Below are 19,650 nucleotides of genomic sequence, written 5' to 3'. Positions count from 1 at the left end.
TAATTCAAGGGGAATTATTATATTGCTAAAGAGTTTCCCGAGAAAATAAGTGCTTTTGATCTCTGTTCTGTATAGGGGGAAATGAAGAGAGAGAAAAAAATTAATTGAAGAGTTATTCGATTGAGATGTTAATGAACAACTTATAAAATTATTGTCACTTTATGTTCGTAAAATAGATATTCTACGTGTTTATTCTAAATCTTATTTATGTGTAGTCACCTGGATTAAGGCCAAAATTCCTCTGAGCAATTCTTTATAGATCATAACTACAATAACTTATTCTTATATACTTCATCGTGATTCATTAAATGTAATCATTCTTAACTATATTTCATGTGTTCTATTTTCTTCTCTTTGCTAGATTTATCACGAAATCGCTTCTGTGAACTGCCCGAAGATGTAACATCATTCCCATTTCTCGAAACCCTCCTGGTCTACCACAATGCAATACGTTCAATTCCCGAAACTGTCAAAGGATTGCGTTCACTAACATATCTAGATTTACGGTGAGTGAATGATTTGTATTTATTATTTATTTCATTTTATCATAAAAACACACAGTTTATGATTGAACATTTTATTTTCTCAAAGATTTAAAATCTGTATAGAAATTTATATTTTACATGAAAGTTCAGAGTTTGAAATTAAACTCATGAGCTTATATAACTTTCGTTGATACATTTATTCAAAGCTTTCCAAAATTATTTTGTAATAAAGAAAAAAAAAACATTAGGTTAGTGAAATAAAATCTTTTTGGTTCTGATAGCTCAAAAAAAAAAAGTGTAAAAAAGATCTACTTGATCTTGACGAAGGATTCGATATCGTAGTAGTTGGAATGCAAAATGTGCAAGGAAAATTTCACACCTGAAAAGTTGTGACATCAAATCCCGAGGATAAAGATTTTTTTTTAACACAACTATACTAGCGAAAATATTGTCTCTAACAAGGAATTTTCCCATTTTTGTCGTTATGTGTAATTCTTCATTATCTTAACCTTCTAAAATTTCCACTTTCTACACTTCAAATCCCCTCCCCAAAAGAAGCTTAAAAATTAAAAAAAAATATGAGAAATGATGTGGCGTTCTTTGTTCAGTTGATTCGCCTGTTGCTCTGATTGTTGACAGATCTATGAAAAGGTTATGGATACTAGCTGGGGACCTTTAAAGGACCTTCTTATTTCGATCGAAATCGAAATCAATCGATAAAACGGTCAAAAGACCATGACCTTTTCTTTCCTTCAACCCGCGTCTTCTTCTTCAAATTCATGTTTTTTTAGATTCAAAAAACGAATTGCGCGATTTTTTATCGTATTTGGATACAGTAAACTCTCGATCATTTTGCATTTTCGAGCAAAATCTCAAGCGAATTGTGGAATTTCTTGAAATCCAACGATTTTTCTTTGTCTATACATACACAGAAAAAAATATATTTTTTAAAATTGTTCGTAAATGTCTGTGAATTCCTGCTGAGAACTTATGAAATGCTCTTGAATCATATAAAAAAGCAAATTTGATCAAATTTGTTATTCGACAGCCAAACGAGAAAAATGTCAACAAATCCATCTTAAATCTGGCTGCTGCCAAAATGAAAAGGAACCAAACCGAAAGCAAACCCAAAATCGAAAAGAACCAAATGAGCAAAAATGTAGGTACTAATAGTACTGGGGTTATTGGAATTACCTAGGAGAACATTTCATCTATTGATAAAAAAAAACCATTGATTTGTTCCTAATTGAACCATTGAATTCTAATCATTGAGGCCATTTACATCGTCGCATTAGATTGAGATTGAATTGTCCCAAAATCCGAATCCAATCTTGTCTGTTTACATCGTACTGTTGAGATTGAATTGGATTTTTAGCGGGATGCCATTTTTGTGAGGTTAAAAATGATATTTTCGATTTTTAAGTTGGATTTTTTTGCTTAAGATTCTTAAATTTAACTACACAATTTGCTTAACATTACGTTCATATCCTTGTTTAAGGAACTCTGCAAAAACTTCTTGGTTGCGATTTTTTTAGAGTCTATCGTCACAACAACGCCTTCTCCTGATTAATTTAGAAGAGGAGCTTAGTCTCCTTGCTTTGCCACCTCTTTTAAACTTGTCGTTGCCTATATCCTTATCCAATACACAAAAAAAGTTCTGAAAATTTTATTTTGTGCGACTTCCTTACCAAAACAACACAAAATGATGAGGCTAATTTTAACGTCAAATGCAACTCCGAATTTCCCTTCGCGCGCTCCGAAAATGTTTGGGACAATTGGGACAATTTGAATCCAATCCAATTCGATACGAGGTGCCGTATTGGATTTGCCGTTTATATCGAGAAAAATTAAACAAATCCCAGTCTAATGCGGCGATGTAAATGGCCTAATTGATTCGGGATTTTATTAATTGTGTCAAGGCCTAAAATTAAGTTTGTCTTGCCCAAAAACGGGCCACGTCAATGGCAAGCAGATTTTCCGACATCAAATCCTCTGTTCTGCATGAAGCAGGGGACAATGGACAAACACACAAGTGGGGGGGGGGGGGGGAGGTTGGTTTGGATCACCCCACAGTCACATAGGATGTCACATTCAGAGAATCCCCAATCACCGTCTGTTGTCTCTCGAGCGCGCTACGCCGCTTCTTAAACGACTGAGAGACTTCCATGTCTTCCAGTCTTGGTCACCAACAGGAGGAAGGCCTTCCCTTATTCAACAAAATCTGTTGGCAAGACTTCCTTCCACAGATTGTGTCTGGCCTCCTCCGGAGATTGGTCAAGTGGATTGACAGAGTGACAAAAGCTCTTGCGAGACTTTTACCTTGCTCTTGTTTTTTTTGTGACCATCGAGAAGATGCTTCGGTTCAAAAGGAATCTTGAACATCTCTCTATTGGAGATGATTTGTCTAATCACCCGTGGTGGATCAATTCCTGCTAAGAGATAAAGTTTGTCCACCGGACTGCTTTTTAAGCATCCTGATAACTATAATAATAGCGGGATCGTTAAGAGCGACGTCAACTTGCTTAGCGTGCGCAGGGCTCTCTCATACTTCAGTTGCTTACTCTGCTAGGGAGAAAGATAGGGCAAGTGCAGAGATACGCATCAGTTTTGTCTGAGCACCACGTTGACGAGTTTCCGCAGTAAATTATTTCGTGTTTTTACCTTGTTTTTGACAATACTGCAGTAAGGTTCTTGCAGTAAGGAAGGTACTTAGGTGTGAAATTATGTTTCAGAAAGTTCCCCTCCCATGTTACATTCAAGCGAGTTTTGGCCCACTTGTGACGCAGATGGAAACATATTGAATCGGGATCTCAGTGGCGCACTAGGTAAGACCGTCAGCCCTTGGGCGGTGAGATCTCTGATTGGCATTATAACAAATATCCCGGTACGATTAATAATAATATTTGTGCCTATTAGGGTAAGTGTACCAAATTCCGGCCAGCTTGCAATTTCGGCCACCTTTTTTGTTCCTCGAATTTCCATAAATTTTTAGATTTTACGTGCTCTAGAGATTATACAATGTAAAAGAATAACAAAAAATGTAGCTTCGACAAACGAGATGACGTGAAAAAGATATTGGAAGAATTCCCGAAGGGTAAGGAACTATGAGAATGAAGGTGGCCGAAATAGGGCACCAAAGCTATGTCTATATTTTTATTGATTTTAAAATGTATTAAGAATGATTTTAGAGTAAATAAAGACGGTAAACTCTTTACAAGGTTCCAAGCAACACTCTTTCAGAAGAAAGAATAAAAAAAAAATCAATTTGTATTTAAAATATTACATTTTAAACTTGAGACTTTGACGCTTGCATGCAACTATGCCGAAATTTGGCACACTTACCCTAAGGGTTTTTCAATGTCAAAGTTTACAAAATCTTTAGAAAGCGCATTTCTCGTTCGATTTGAGCAAATTTGACGCCGTTGGAAAGGTCTTGGAATTTCTGACGAATCTAGACTGAATCTCACCGCGGTGGCCTATGGCAAGAGGTCTGTGGAAGTCACCTTCTCATACTTCCACTTAAATTCATATAGGATTTTCTTTCACTCCGGCCGTTAAGTGAAAAGTTCTTTCGTATTATAAAATCGGGTTCTGTGTGGAGGGATAAATATACTAGATTTACAGGGTGGCTGAAAAAAATGCAACAAACTAAAGCGTTATATTATCCTCATTTTTTGTTCACCTTTTTTGAAATAAAGAAAAAATGGTAGTAAATACATCAAAATTTTGGAATATTATCGGTTTTGTTCAATACGATCTTATTTTGACTTAATTATGGTCTTAAGTCTGTCGGAACTGCTATCGCAGTTTGCACGAATGTCAGCCTTCTGAATGTCTTGCTATTCACGAGGAAGGACTGCCTTCAGCTCATCAACACTTTGCTACTTTTTAGTCCTAACCTTGACCAACAAAATGCCACTTTTGAAGAAGTCAAACGATTTTGCATCCTAGAATTGTGGAGGTCATTGTTTTTCCAAAATGAAGTGCGAAACATTTTTTTTTAGCCAAATCTTGTTCGGCGCGTAATTTCTGCGACGTTTTCGAGTCTTAATCCAACTTCCATTACTTCTTACTAAACTAGCTCTGGTCAAGTTTTGAACCTGACTCAATTTATTGAGGATGGTTTCGAGGAAGGCAAAATCACAGGTGTTGCCTTCGTCGACCTCTCGGCAGCCTTTGACACAGTAAATCACAGGACTCTCCTTTCCAAAATCTACAATCTCACAAATGACTACGGCCTCACAAGGATGATTGGGGTTCTCTTAGAGAACCGCAGATTCTTTGTTGAGTTTCGTGGTCAGAAAAGCAGATGGAGACTGCAAAAAAATGGCCTACCGCAAGGTAGTGTTCTGGCTCCTACACTGTTCAATATCTACACAAATGATCAGCCACTGCCATCTCCATCTAAGGCCTTCTTGTACGCGGATGACTTGGCTCTAGCTGTTAAGGCGAACACGTTTCAAGACGTGGAGTGTCAGCTAGAGACCTGCCTTGTAGAATTTTCCAAATTCTACAAGGAGAATCAACTGAAACCAAACCCTTCAAAAACAGAGGTAAGTTGTTTCCATCTGCGTCACAAGTGGGCCAAAACTCGCTTGAATGTAAGATGGGAAGGAGATTCTCTGAAGCACAATTTCACGCCAAAGTACCTTGGTGTTACTCTCGATAGAACTCTCACATACAAAACCCACTGCAGTAATGTTAAAAACAAGGTAAAAACAAGAAATAACTTACTGCGAAAACTTGTTAACGCTCAGTGGGGAGCTCAGCCGAAACTGATGCGTACCTCTGCACTTGCCCTATCTTTCTCCGTAGCAGAGTACGCAGCTGAAGTATGGGAGAGATCTGCGCACGCCAAACAAGTAGACATTGCTCTCAACGACACCGCCCGTATAGTAACAGGGTGCCTAAAGGGCACGCCAGTGGAGAAACTTTATCCTTTAGGAGGAATAGCTCCACCACGGGTGAGGAGACAAATTATCTCCAGCAGAGAGATGTCTAAGGTTCTCTCTGATCCAAAGCATCTTCTCTACGGTCACCAAAAACCAAGAGCAAGGCTGAAGTCTCGCAAGAGCTTTTGCCACTTTGTCAAACCACTTGACAAATCTCCAGAGGAGGCCAGACTTAATCTGTGGAAGGAAGTCTTTCCACCAGATTTTGTCGAACTAAGGGAAGGCCTTCCTCCTGGTGGTGACCAAAACTGGACGACGTGGAAGTCTCTCAATCGTTTGAGGAGCGGCGTAGCGCGATCGAGAGACAACAGGCGGCGATGGGGCTTCTCGGAATGTGACGTCCTTTGTGACTGTGGGGTGATCCAAACCACCCCCCACTTGTGTGTTTGTCCATTGTCCCCTGCCCCATGTGGAGTAGGAGATTTGATGTCGGCAAGTCCGCTTGCCATTGACGTGGCCCGTTTTTGGGCAAGACATGTGTAAATTTTATGCCTCGACACGATTAATAATAACTAAACTTTTTGTTTGTCTACGACTCCAACACTCTTTCCAGGACAATTTCCAGATACATATTGGCAATCGTTTTGACGGTACAGCCTAAAAACCCCACTGGAAAGCGATAATTTGTCTTTCAAGGAAGTCCAGACCTTCAAATAGGTGATCCTTGACTTCCGGTGGTCATTAGAACGTCTAAATTATCGTATGATCTTTCCTTCAGATAGACACAATCATTTTGTTTGCACATCAGTTGCTCAATTGAAAATTTTTCTTATCAGAAAAAATATCATTCTGAAACTGACCGTGAACGTGCAAGCGAATTTACTCCTTTGTCATTCGAGCATAACTTCTCTATGAGGATCGATGATGTTGCTTCCTTTTCAGGATATTTAGGGCTTCATATAGAGGTCCTTTAACAATATTCATTTCATGGTTATTTACTATCTATATGCGTCTCATAGATCGTTTATTTGCAAATATGACGCAGATTTCGTTCAATTTGCTTCTTCACTTTAAGGACGATGACTAGCGATGAAGCAATTTTTGCAGACCTCCATCAAAGCATTTTAAAATGCTATTAGTATCCCTGTACCAAGTTATGTTTGGAAAAACGGAAAGTTTAATTACATTCAGGTTTTTGAAGAGCCCTAATAATAGCTGCTTCCGCATTTCCTGCAAAATACAGCGACATGACATTGTCACGTTTGAGTTCCATTACGGTTTATTAAAAAGTTTTGCAAAATATTATCGAAAATGCTTTTGTAGGCTTTTAGCCAATAAAATGAACTACCACTATGCAAGATATGAAACCCCTGTCACCAGCGGTTTAACATCTATGCGCTCTGAAAGTTGTTGCATTTTTTTCAGCCACCTTGTATGTTTAAATACATTTTCCCTCAGACTACTGTGAGCTGAGTCCAAGAACAATTTATAAGTTGGCTTCAAATAGCTCCATATAAAAAACTTGTCAAAAGTTTGGTGGTTCTAATCATTTACCGTGAACCGATTGAGCAAATTTTGATTATTAATTAACTATTGACTATTAATTAAATTGATTGTCAACTCTTGGACCTTGAGAACGACTTGAAAAGTGGAAAAAGAGTTAAATGCAATAATAATAGGTTCCTGAACAAAATAACGGTTAAAATATGAATCGTTTTTGAATTATAATCCAAAATTTTAAAAGATGTTTTGTTGGAAAAATGTTAACTTTTAAATGTAGATTTAAATATTAATAAATTTAAATGTAGTTTTAAATTTAAATACCGTTTTGCTCTGGAGGTTGGTCACCAACGCTAAGACGGCAGTGGACGCTAAAAACTACACGAGATCTCAGTGAAACGAAACTGTACTTCGAAAGCATTGTTGGTGAATAAATTTATCTATCTATCTATCTAATGACAAAATTTGGAAGTTCAGTTCGGGCTTTCATAAGTAATTATCCATTTCTGAAGTTATTTAAAGTTTATTGAATTGTCCTTTTTCATAAAGTATTAAGGGAGTTGCCCAAAATCTAAATTGTTTTGTCTGATTTCGTCTGTTTTGTCGTGACATTCGAACCGTTTTTATGTAATTAGTCGTTTATGGGAAAATAAAATGTAAAATGCTATCGTGTTTAACTGTGTGTAATATATATTACCACCACCAATTAGAAGAGAGAAAGCTATTTCTGTTGGGAAGCCCTTAGTTTGAAAATTGTTTATTTCTCTGTTAATTCTGCAGAAGTAATCAATTGTGTGTGCTTCCACGAGAAATATGTCTGTTGCCACTGAAAGTGCTCTTGGTGGGGAACAATCGCCTGAGTGCATTGCCAGAGGAGTTGGGACGAATGGAGAAATTGACTGAGCTCGATGCGGCCTGCAATCAAATAACCCACTTGCCGGCACGCATGGGGGATCTGAGGAGTTTGCGATCACTGTCGTTGCGAAATAATTTGTTGGTTTATTTGCCGCGGGAGGTGACAACACTCCAATTGGTGTCACTTGATGTCAGTTGCAATCGAATTGCTACATTGCCGGTGGAACTGAGGCTGATGGCGTCATTGGTTGATCTGGAACTGGATAATAATCCACTGACGTCACCACCGGCAAGTTTGTGCGTTCGGGGTCTCGTGCATGTCTTTAAGTATTTGGAGACTGTGGCTGTACGCGAGGGTAGAAATATTGTGGATGGAAATGCGACATTGAGACGATCAGCTGTCTCACAGTCCATGAGAACGTCCACGGAGCAAAAGAGACGTGGTCATGTGGATTCGGGGTATAGCACAACGAGTGATAGTGGAATTGGTGGAGATAAACGATGGTCCAATGATGACAATAGCCCAAAGAGATCACCAGTGGCACTTCATGTGCGATCTGAAGGAAATTCTCTGAATTCATCCACAAATATCTCACCCAGCAATGGGGATGATCACAAGCAGGTTATTCATATACAGGAGAAACATGTGAATTCTATTGAATTATCCCCGGAGGATGATGCTGGTGTCCTTGAGAATGGTGTGAGTGAGAAGAAGCATCTGACCAATGTGCAAACGTACCGTGAGTACAAAGAAGCCCTAAGGCAGCAACGCAATCAGGAATCATCGTCAGTCTATCGCTCGAAAGATCATACACCGACAACACCATCTCCCAATTACAACAGTAGCCAAAGTTCACCAATATCCCCACAGCACAGCTTCAGCAGCAAATTGAGCAACAACACAAGCCAAATGACAAACCAAAATCCAGACAATAAGAAGATAACAGAAGAGACCCGAAGGCCCATCCAGAAGGTACCACCATCGAGGAATATTTGCCAAGAGAATGGAACACAGCAGATTAATGGCAAGAAATTTGCCGAGTGTAATTCTTATGTGAAGCCCAATAGTCCGGTTCCGGTGAGCAGCAAGGAAACCAGTCCTGTTCCAGCCAATGGAGGCAAAGTCAATGGGAGTGTTCGGAGTGCAGTGAGTGCAGGAAAGGTGACAGCAAAGCCAAATCGCACGGTTTCGTGGAATCGAGAGATTCCACCGGAAAAGCTGAGTTTCACCATGAGACGAGAATTTGATCGGCAAAAGGAGGAATCTGAGCTGATTCAGCAATTGAGACATGTAAGTGATTTTTAGTTTTAAATTCTCAGTGATTAAAAACGCCTTTTTTCCAGAGGAAATGCAAAGTGCAAAGTCCATTTACAAAGTTGTGAAACTTATTTTTCAAATACGCAGTGTTGAAGAAAAAAATTAGGGTAAATTAAGCTAATTCAAAACCTGCTCCAAATAGAAATTTTTCGCTATTCCAAATGGAAACGTCATTGTTTTCATGATAAATACAGTACTAAATTATTATAGTAATATATTTTCTATACCACAGTTTCATCATTTAGTTAATTTTGCTCCAAATAAAGCAAAAATCCATTCATATTCACAAATTTTCGATCGACCATGTTTTCCAATGAAAAACACAATGAGGTGACTGTTGTTAATTCGTTTCGTTTAACATTTATGTGATATTTCTGGCTAATTTTATTTAAATTAAGTGCTAATCTTTATTGTTAACGGTACGTGAAGTTTTCAAATGAAATAATTACCTATTTCGTGAACAAAAAGGGTTTTCTGAAGTGTCTGCAAACGTTTCAATAGGTAATACCGGAAATATGATTTTTTTTTTGGAGAGATTTTCTTATTGTTTTAGATGGGAAAGGAGAAAAGACTAGGAATAAGAACAAATCCTGCACTCAGGAGCAACTCAACAAAGTTTTCGAAGCCTTTCGTCGCGGTTTTAGTTTAAACTGTTTGTCTCTAATTAGAAACTTTCCCTTGTCTCCATTTGGATTAATATGTTTCCAATAGAAGCATTTTACACTCGCGTATTTTTCTTGTATTTAAAAAGTTTTCAAATTATATCTAAAGAATATTCACTAAACAGTAACATTCTAGAAGAGTCAAGGAGCAAATTTATGTAATTCTCTTCAGAAAAAATATGAACTTGAAGTGTTGAATCTTCTGTCAAAGTTAAAGCGTCTGGAAATGTTTCTGAACAAGGACATTTACCCTAAAAATGCTTTTTACCAGAGGAAATGCAAAGTGCAAAGTCCATTTGCAAAGTTGTGAAACTTATTTTTCAAATATGCAATGAAGGAAGAATTTGATAAGAAAAAACTTAATTCTTCATTTTCATTTCTTAAAAATGATAATTTTCAAAGCCCGATTGCAAAGTGTTCCAGAGAGAAATAATTAAATCATTATTTTTTAATTTTGATAAAATGTAAAATTTATCCATTTTAGAAGTTTAATTTAAAAGGAACTGAACGTTATTCTTTAATACTTTGCACTAAAAATTATTTAACTTAGGTTTTGCATTGAGTAAAAGTTGATTTTTTCTAAATTACTAAATGAATCTCATCCATGACTGACTATAGGGTAAGGTGCCAAATTTCGGCCAGCTTTGAGTGTAATTTCGGCTAAGCAATTAAATACATTATAATTATGGATTTAATCTTCGAATAGTCAATTCGAATGAATTTATTTTGCTTTTAAATATTTATTCATTTTAGAATGTATTAACTATTAACACAAAAATCGTTAAATTTTAGGTCGCAATGTGGAAAGAGTCTTACAAAAAAATGTGACAGATCGTTTGTGTTTCTTTCTAGCAGTCTTGTGATTTGTGGTGAAGTGCAGAAGGTTTTCCTTTGATGTTTTTCATGAAAATTGATTAGTTTTCATTAAAGATTCTTTCTGTTTAAGTTAATAGTGAATCATTCTTTAAATTTCGGGTAAAATTTCCCAGCTGGATCTTGTATTTCGCGTAAAAAAGTAGTAATGTTGCCTATTCCGGCAACATCACTTGCTTTCCTAAATTTCTTATTCATTTTTTTCATTTTCTGAGTTGTACAATGCGCATAGAACAAAAAAGCATCGCCTCTATGAAAAAGATGATGTGGAATAGGCCTTGGAAGAGTTAAGGAAGGGCAAAGTGCTACGGGAATCTGCGCGTAAATTTGAGATGCTACTCTTCAGGTCTTCAGGACAAATTACACGGAAGATCTCAGGGCTTTAAACGTATTAAAGTAAATATTTTTAAACTCGTTCCGTATGACGTTTTGAAATTTTCTATTCGTTGCTTCACAAAAGGTGGTCACAAATAAGGTGGCCGGTATTACACTCAAAGTGGCCGGAATATACCTAAAGCAATGTCTATATTATTAAATTTTCAATATTTTAGGAACAGATTTAAATAAAACAAAGATGATAAACCAGTTTTCAAGGTTCCATCCAGCTCTCCCGAAAAGGAAGTACAGTCGCGTCTCTCTAATCTGAATCTCTCAAATTCGAACGACGTTTGGATTCAAAACGTTACTGTGGGGTTATGTTAAAAAATTCGTATTCTGGATGATTGAAAATCACATTTACGTGCTTCTTCCTGAATGTTTACATACATTATGATCGTATAAAATGAAAAGAAAGTAGGTATGTTACCACTAAGACTTCTGAGAAAGTACGCGAATTTGATTGAAAGTACAGTTTAATCTCACATAAATTTCGTTAGTTTTGAAAAAATCGTTCGAATTTGGGAGGTGAGAAATGTGAAAAATACCCCCCAAACGTTCGAATTTAGAAGACTCTACTGTAACAAGAAATTTCAATATGTATTAAAAAAAATTGCATTTCAAACTTAGAACTTCGGTGCTCATTTGCAACTATGCCGAAATTTGGCACACTTACCCTTCAAAATATTTTTAAAAATTGTTTTTTTTTCAAATTGCTGAGTTTGAAAGTAAAGTGTGTTGAAAACCGGTCTTATCACAAATAGTCTTTTAAATTAAGAGGTTTAGAGAAACAATTTATATTTTGCAAGATAATATATACAAGGTAGTACTTTTTCATTATGGGAAAATGTATAATTTTTCAGTTTGTTTTTGCTAGTAAACCCGATCTCTAGATTTTATAAACTTTCACTATCAATAAAGCCCTTTACAATTTGGACTTTATACTTTGCATTTTTCACTTTGCAATTCTAGTTTATGTATTTTTTGCATTTGTTATACTTTGTATGATCAGAAGATTGTGCAAAGTGCAACAAAATAGAAACATTCTGGATTTAAATGGTAAATTGGATTATGTTTTTTCGCTCGATTCTCCAGATTATTGAAACTCGACTCAAGATGACCCTTCCGGATGATATAGCTCCAGCTCTCACGGATGGTGTTGTTCTGTGCCATTTAGCAAATCACGTCCGGCCTCGATCTGTGGCCAGTATTCATGTGCCATCACCGGCAGTGGTAAGTTATTAATCTGCATTTCTTATCGGGAATGGGGTAAAAAATGTATAAAGCTTGAAATATCTTCTATCTGGTTTTATGAAACATTACTTTCGGTGTATTTGCATAAGCAATATTCTGTCAATTTTTCATTTACTGTAATATCGATTAGCTTGAAATTTGCAGAGTCATAGTTTGCAGACAATGGATAATAACAGCAGGGTAATATCTCTAGAATGATATGCCAAAATTCATCTTATACAATTTCTGCCAGAATTAATACATGATAATCCTTGAATAATTTAAAAGATTATCTTCTTCCCAATTCATTTTATATTCAGCTTTATTATGGCTTTCAGAGTGAAATGTTTCATTGGGAGGTGGTTAGAAGGTGTGATACTCCATTGTGGAGCATACGAAGAGTTCTTGAAATGTTGACAAGACAGGTGTTCACAAAATGTCCTAAAGTTGAATTATCTCAAAAAAGATTCCCAAAGTGACGTTCTTTGTGCTTTACTTTTGCATAAAATCATTGTCTTTATAGATTCAAAGACAATGATAAAATTCAGAACAGAAAAAGTTAAGTTTTCTTTTGCATTTCATGAAAAATCCTCTCCTTGAATTTTAAACACAAAGTTTTTTGTCAGAGGTTTAGTTGATATAAATTTCCGAAGGTTAAATCTCTTCAAATTTTATTGCAATTGAGTAAAAATCGTTGAAAAAATATATAGGCATGATGTAGTATTAGATAAAAGCTAAAGAAAATGATTAATACAGATTATTAAGTTCAAATCACTCCGAAATTCAATTCATTAAATTAATGATTATAGGAAAATCTGCTCTGTACGATAGAAATATAAAAGTAAAATAAAATGAAATTAGTGGTAAGCCCAGATAGGCTTATGGTAGCTGAGATTTTTACAGGCGACCTCGAAGCTAGAAGTGCGTGCAAGTCGGGATTCTAAAGAATCTCAGCTAAAATTACACTCAGCTCTTCGTTGTCCGGTACTTGGATATCCGTGTGACAGTTACCAAACACTGGCGGTTAAAAAAAACGTTTTTTACGAAACATGCAGTTTGCTCAGAGTGAATTAATGTGTTATATATTCATTTTATCAAAATTTTTGACATACAATCGTGCTAGAAAATGAATCATAAACACATCACGAAGAAAATTCTATTGTTTTTCGACAGAAAACAAATTCACATAGCACAAAATATAAAACCCGTTGACCAAATTCACAAAACCTAGGGTAAGAACTTTGAGAATAAAGGTGGCCGAAATAGGCTACCAAAGCTATGTCTACATTTTTATTCATTTTAAAATGTATTAATAATGATTTTATAGAAAATAAAGACGATAAACTGTCTACAAGGTTCCATGAAACATTCCTTAAGAAGTAATAAAAAATTCAATTTGTTTTAAAAATGTTGCATTTCAAACTTGAAACTTTGGCGCTTCCATGCAACTATGCCGAAATTAGGCACTCTTACGGCGTTATCACACTTGCACATTAAAATTTTAATGTGATTCACATTAATTGTCGCTTGTGAGCGTCCAAATATGTTATTGTGTCTTTGAGTCACTTAATATTTGGGGTTTTTCTATTTATTGATAAAGAAGTGGACTTGGCCTGCGAAAATAAGTTTAAATTTACCTAAAGCATAAATATTTTTCACATTAAAAAATTAAAGAGAAAATCGCATTAATTTTTCGCATTAATGCTATAAATCAATTTATATCAAATTTTGCAGACCAAGTCTATCTTTTTATCAACAAATAGATCAAATTTTGAATATAAAATGATTCAAACACACAAGTTACACATTTGGACTCTCACCAGCGACAATTAATGTGAATCATATTAAAATTTTAATGTGCAAGTGTGATAACACTATTACTGTATGATGATATGATTGATTTTTATTTGATGTTCCTTATGAACTTTCGCCATCGAAATCCATCTCGACTGAAGTATAGGTCTTTGTGGGAAATGAAGATAAGAAAGAAAATTAACCGTCGAGTTATTTTGAACTGAGCGGACTGTGCGGAATGAGCGATGAAACTTTGTAAGACGTCTTTGTAAAATCTTTAGTCTTGAAAAAGTGTGTGTGGCTGACGCAATAGAAAAGTGACGCGTGCAAGAATTACTTAGAAGAAAATCTGTAAGAACTCCCTTCAGGAATTTAGTTTCGATTCTTTTATTATCCAGTATAGGATTGAGTGTGAATTAAAGCGTTTGAAGAAAACCTTGGGTTTTTTCGCTGGAGGAAACATCCCAGAATCTGCTTCGGACACAGCTGGAATCAGCAACCTCAGAAATCGGTCTTTTCGACCGGATATGGCATGAAGGTTGTGATTTATTGCAGATTGGTTCGAGGGGTGTTTAACTCTGTCCTATTGGGATTTATTCTTACGCCGGGACTTAATTCTTACACAGACAGGTAAAGCCCACAGTCTCAACTGTAAGGCGAAATCTTTTACACGAATTCATTCCCGACAATAGGAACAAAAAGATTCCCCATATGAGTAACAATTTCGTTCAAAAAATTACGAAAATTTTTGGAACAAATATGTTACAGATGTAGGAATAATATTGTTACAAAAAAATGTACCAATTTGTTCCTGAAAGTGGGTACAAAACAGCTGAGTGAAACAAATTCTATTCCAACTTTCCGGAACAAATTTGTATAAAACGAAATCAACTTAGTGTAAGTGTGCCAAATTTCGGCATACAAGTAGAGTCTCGCTATAGTCCATATTTGGTTTCAAATTTGACACTTGGGTCGCACTATAGTCCATGTAATTTTTTAAAATTATCAACGATTTTTAGTATTGAAATTGCTCGTTGGCTTCCACCTTCTTTGCGATTGTGGTACTTGTCCTTGCTCTCTTCATTGTGGATCACAATTATCACAACTACTTAATAAAGTTTGCCAAAAATATTAAAATAATTATGCATGTCGCATACTAAAAAACATAACCTAACTTAAAATCAGTGTTTTGAAATCAACGGTCGATAAATTGTGAACTATAGAGCGATGGCCTATAGGGAGACTCTACTGTAGTTGCATGTAAGAGCCAAAGTCTCAAGTTTGAAATGTAATATCTTTAATAGAAATTGATTTTTTTCATTCCTTCCACTTAAGGAGTATTGCTTAGAACCTTGCAGAAAGTTTATGGTCTTTATATTTACTTTAAGATCATTCTTAACACATTTTAAAATGAATAAAAATGTAGACATAGCTTTGGTGCCCTATTTCGGCCACCTTCATTCTCATAGTTCCTTGCCTTGTCCAAAAGTTTTTACCGTGTAGAACCCTTTAAAACTTTGATCTTGACAAATCGTTATTAGGAATTATCCAATGATTTTTCCGTATATAGATAAAATTTCGAGATCTGTTTTCGAATAATCTAAAAAAAACATGATTTTGGAAGGGCAGGAGGGGGTGCGATAAAAAAAAGACTGTCCTATTGTTAACTTATGGAGGGGAGTCGCCGAAGACCGGAAGTCGATATCTCTTACCGTTTGACCTCTAGCCGTGTCACAAGTTGAAAAATAGTGGATTATATAACTGAACTCTCTTTGAGTTCGAGCCGTAAAATACATTGTCTAGAGTAGAGGCCCATTACACTTCACCTGCACGCTCAAAGGTTAAACTAGTTGCTGTGCTTCTTGAAAGTAACCAAACAAGAAATTTGATATTTTTGCTGTCCAAAGCATAATCTTCTGGTTCTGGACTAAACATTAAATTCCATGAATTTTTCTCTATGCTCTGCTTACGTAAAAATGATTATACTTAAAAAATATGAGACAGAGATAATGATGCACCATATCTTCAATTACTCCAATCCTCAATTGACTCTGGTTCGTCTTTTGCAATTCCAGCCGAAATTGACAATGGCTCGATGTCGTCGCAATGTGGATAACTTTCTGGAGGCATGCAGGAAGATTGGAGTTGATGATGTAAGTGCGCTATTTTTCTTATTGCTAAATGTGTTTTATTTTTGTTGCATTTTTCCGGGTAGTTTATATAATTTTCTCTAGGGTTGTTAGTATCTATCTTTCTGATCTTCTTTTATTCTCTGCTTTTGTAATAATATAGTCTATCAATTGTAAAAATAATTTTTCGAATCACTCGTGTCTATGGGAGTGATTTGGGGTGATTTGGGAGGATGAAATATCTATCCAAAAAAAAAAACAAAGATATTTAGCAATGTAATTTTAGTGTTTAAGAAGACTTACAAAAAAAAAAAAAACAGTGAAAAAGACCTCTGCTAACTCGCCTGTTATTGGTGTTGGTTGCAGGAGTGGATATGCTCCTGTGCTGATATTGTTCCACCCGATTGGGATGATTCCGGGGGTGTTGATGGGATGGCAGATGCCCCAGAGCCACCAAATCCATCTGCTCTGTTTGCCACTGTGGCTGCATTGGTTGATATAATGCTGGCGCTTGAGGATGGTGGGATTGAGAGGATGATGATGATGATGCAGGAAGACGAGGAAAATCTTGGGCAACTGGCAACCAACACCAATCAACAGCGAGACAAGAAGTTCTATGAGGAATACTTTAAGAGTCGTGGTATAATTTTTCCCAAATCCTCAAATGCCATTTCATGTGATTTTGGCGGGAGGAAGAGAAAAGTACCACAGACCCTGGATCTCTTCGGCAAGGCCAAATGTGGGGGTAAGAGGGCATTTTCGGACACTTTCCCAGCCATCAGGGAAATGACGGAGGAGTGTGAATATGATTCGGATATTGGAAAGTTCAATTGCCATAGACAGCAACATGATGCAATTGAGGCAATAAATGATTTGAGTACACCATCGTGCCATGGGAAGAGGGCCTTGGGCAAATTCACGGTGGATTGTGTGGAAAATTACAATCTCAATAAGAGTGAGGATGTCGATCGGAAGATTGTTATGAAGAGAATTGAATTTTTCGAGGGGAAAGTTATAAATCAAAAGACAGATAATAACAATGAATGCATCAAAAAGACCAATCAACTGTCAACCTATCTCTGTCTGGGAACATTCTTCTGCACAATTCTCTTTCTTGTTCTTTTCCCACCACCAAATTGAATCTCAATGTCAAGATTGGTAGAGAATCATCCATTCACAAAAGGGTTTTTTTTTAGCCCTAAGAAATTTATGTTTTTCTTTCTTTTTTGAGGCTATGAATTTAATCTGTGTTTTTTTTTATTTGAAATAAAATAATTTTGAATTTTTTTGAATCTCAATTTCATACTTTTAAATAATTTTTATATCGAGAAATTAAGGCTACAATTCTTCAAAACGAGGTTATGTTGTTATAGGTTATATTGGAACTTAACCTAAAATTTTTTAATAATAATAAACCATAAAAATGCTATTGAAACTTTCCTGGTGAAATAAATAAAATGAGGAGCCACATACACTTATCCTGATATGTTTATTATTAAAATTTTTAAATTCTTTCTCCCTAACCTCAATAGTTTTACAATAGTTTTGATGTTTTAACTGAAAAGCTAAGAGCTTTAACAATTAGATGTCAATTGTTGAAGGAGGCTTTAACATATTATTTTAATAATAAATAAAACGAAAATGCAATAAACGGTGAGCACGACGAATAATTTCTCTCACAGTTTTTTTTTTGCTCACCGTTTATCGAATTTTCGTTTTATTTCTTCAATTTTCTTATATTAATTTAACCTAGTGCCACCGAGTATGAGATAAGGTAATACGGTAATGGAAAATTTGCGTAAGAATTTCAATGAAAATGCGTGAATTAACGAAATACGGCCAGCATTTTACTGTCAGTGTGATTCTGTCCTAAAACAATCTTGAAAATTTTTCTCTGTGCATAACCTCAAAATTTCCGGACAACATTTTAAGTGGCGTTAATACTTTTAATCCGGGAATTCATTGAATGATGCCCCGTAAGAAGTGAGGCGACAATAAATACTTAATTTTCGTCTAATTTTTTTACGGGGCGTCATTCAGTGTACGATTTCCCGGATCAAGAATTTACATCACTCAAAAATTTTCCCTGAAGTTTTGAGGTTATGCATAGCAAAATTTTCAAAATTGACCTATTGATCAAATAATAAAATGAGCGATAATAGAATGTGGTGTTTTAGGGTAAAAGCCATGAGATTCTGTTTGAGATAGATAATAAACTTTTCAGAAATATTTTTCCTGTAAAAAAAAAATAAATAAAGAGGTTAGATTTGCAATATGTACCAACTTTATGAACTTTTTATAAGAAAAAAATCATGTTAAAGCCTTCTTTAACAATTGGCCTCCAAATGTTTAGGCTCAAAATATTTCAGTTAAATCATCAAAACTACTGCAAAATTATTGAGGTTAGGTAGAAATCTCTTAATATCTGTCACGTAAACCAATTTTCGATTTTGTCCATAACAACTCTTTAAATTTTAATCCTTAAACGACGAGACAGTTTTCGCGGACCGAAAATTAGCAATAAAAATGAAACCAATGTACAAAACTAGTAAAAGGTCTTATATCTGGCCATCGAAAAGCCAACAGTGTCTGATTTGGTGTATTTTTTCTCTATGAACGATAGGGACAAAAATAGCCTAAAAATTTAAGTAATTTTTCTGACAATACCAATGAATGATAATTTTCAATCTAATGAAAAATATTATGTTTGAGTATTGTAGTTTCTTTTCGCAAAACGGTTTTGCTTAAAAAAAAATTGGAATTACAAAAAATAATTAAAATTAATTTTCATTATGAGAATTTAAAAATTCGTCATTTTTTAGCTTAAAAATTTACTACATAGCAAATAGCTGGAAAATTCCAAAAAATATCCTAGATTCCTTCAACCTTCTATTTTGCAATTATGTACAAACATAAGGAAAAAATAACTTTACGTAGTCAGGAAAAATTATTTTCTTTATGGGACACCGGTGTTCCAATCGTCCTTAAAGGGTTAAATTAAAATCCTCTCAACTAAAAATCATAGATATTTAAAGTTTTTGGAGTGTTTGTCAAGAAATTATACGATATATTGAACATGAAAATTTCCAGCTTTGAGAAACGCGTTCTTTCTTGGGGTTAGGTTACACATAACCTCAAATTTTAAGTCAAACTCATTGCCAAATAAATTATTTTTGACTTCGTAATTGTAAAAAAATCGCCAATAGACAAAAAGGTTTTGTTGTAAAATAAACTATAGCTGAATTTTCATAACCTAAAAAGGATAAAAATGGGTACAAGGAGATTCTAATACTGAATTAAGGTTATCTAATTATAACACATAATTTTTACTTTATTTCTTATTTAAATGCTTTGCTTCTGTTCCTGGGAGCAAAAGTTCAGAAAAATAGCGAAGAAAGTTTAAGATGTAACCTCAATATAACCTTAAATTTAACTGAATTTTCGGTCTGATGGGTTGTAGCAGACAAAGGACGGAAAATAGACCTTGCTTGATTTAATTCTTTACATTCTTCATACAAAAATTTTTCACAGTGA

General features: G+C 35.3%; 1 protein-coding gene across 2 annotated transcripts in view; it reads left to right on the top strand.

The window, feature by feature from the left end:
• LOC129805538 (leucine-rich repeat and calponin homology domain-containing protein) overlaps positions 1–19,650 on the top strand; it is a 51,151-nt gene that overhangs the window by 24,653 nt on the left and 6,848 nt on the right. The window contains exons 2-6 of one of the 2 annotated variants that reach the window (XM_055853519.1): positions 362–506; positions 7,658–9,023; positions 12,056–12,193; positions 16,063–16,140; positions 16,483–17,414. In XM_055853519.1, the coding sequence (XP_055709494.1) occupies positions 362–506; positions 7,658–9,023; positions 12,056–12,193; positions 16,063–16,140; positions 16,483–17,256 (2,501 nt within the window). In that variant the 3' untranslated portion in view covers positions 17,257–17,414. Of the gene's footprint in view, positions 1–361; positions 507–7,657; positions 9,024–12,055; positions 12,194–16,062; positions 16,141–16,482; positions 17,415–19,650 lie in introns of those variants that run through there. The other variant, XM_055853520.1, reaches the window with a different exon arrangement.

The sequence above is a fragment of the Phlebotomus papatasi genome, chromosome 3 (assembly GCF_024763615.1).
Source record: "Phlebotomus papatasi isolate M1 chromosome 3, Ppap_2.1, whole genome shotgun sequence".
NCBI lineage: Eukaryota > Metazoa > Arthropoda > Insecta > Diptera > Psychodidae > Phlebotomus > Phlebotomus papatasi.
Note: the sequence above shows the minus strand (reverse complement) of the source record. Positions and strands in the feature narration are given on the sequence as shown.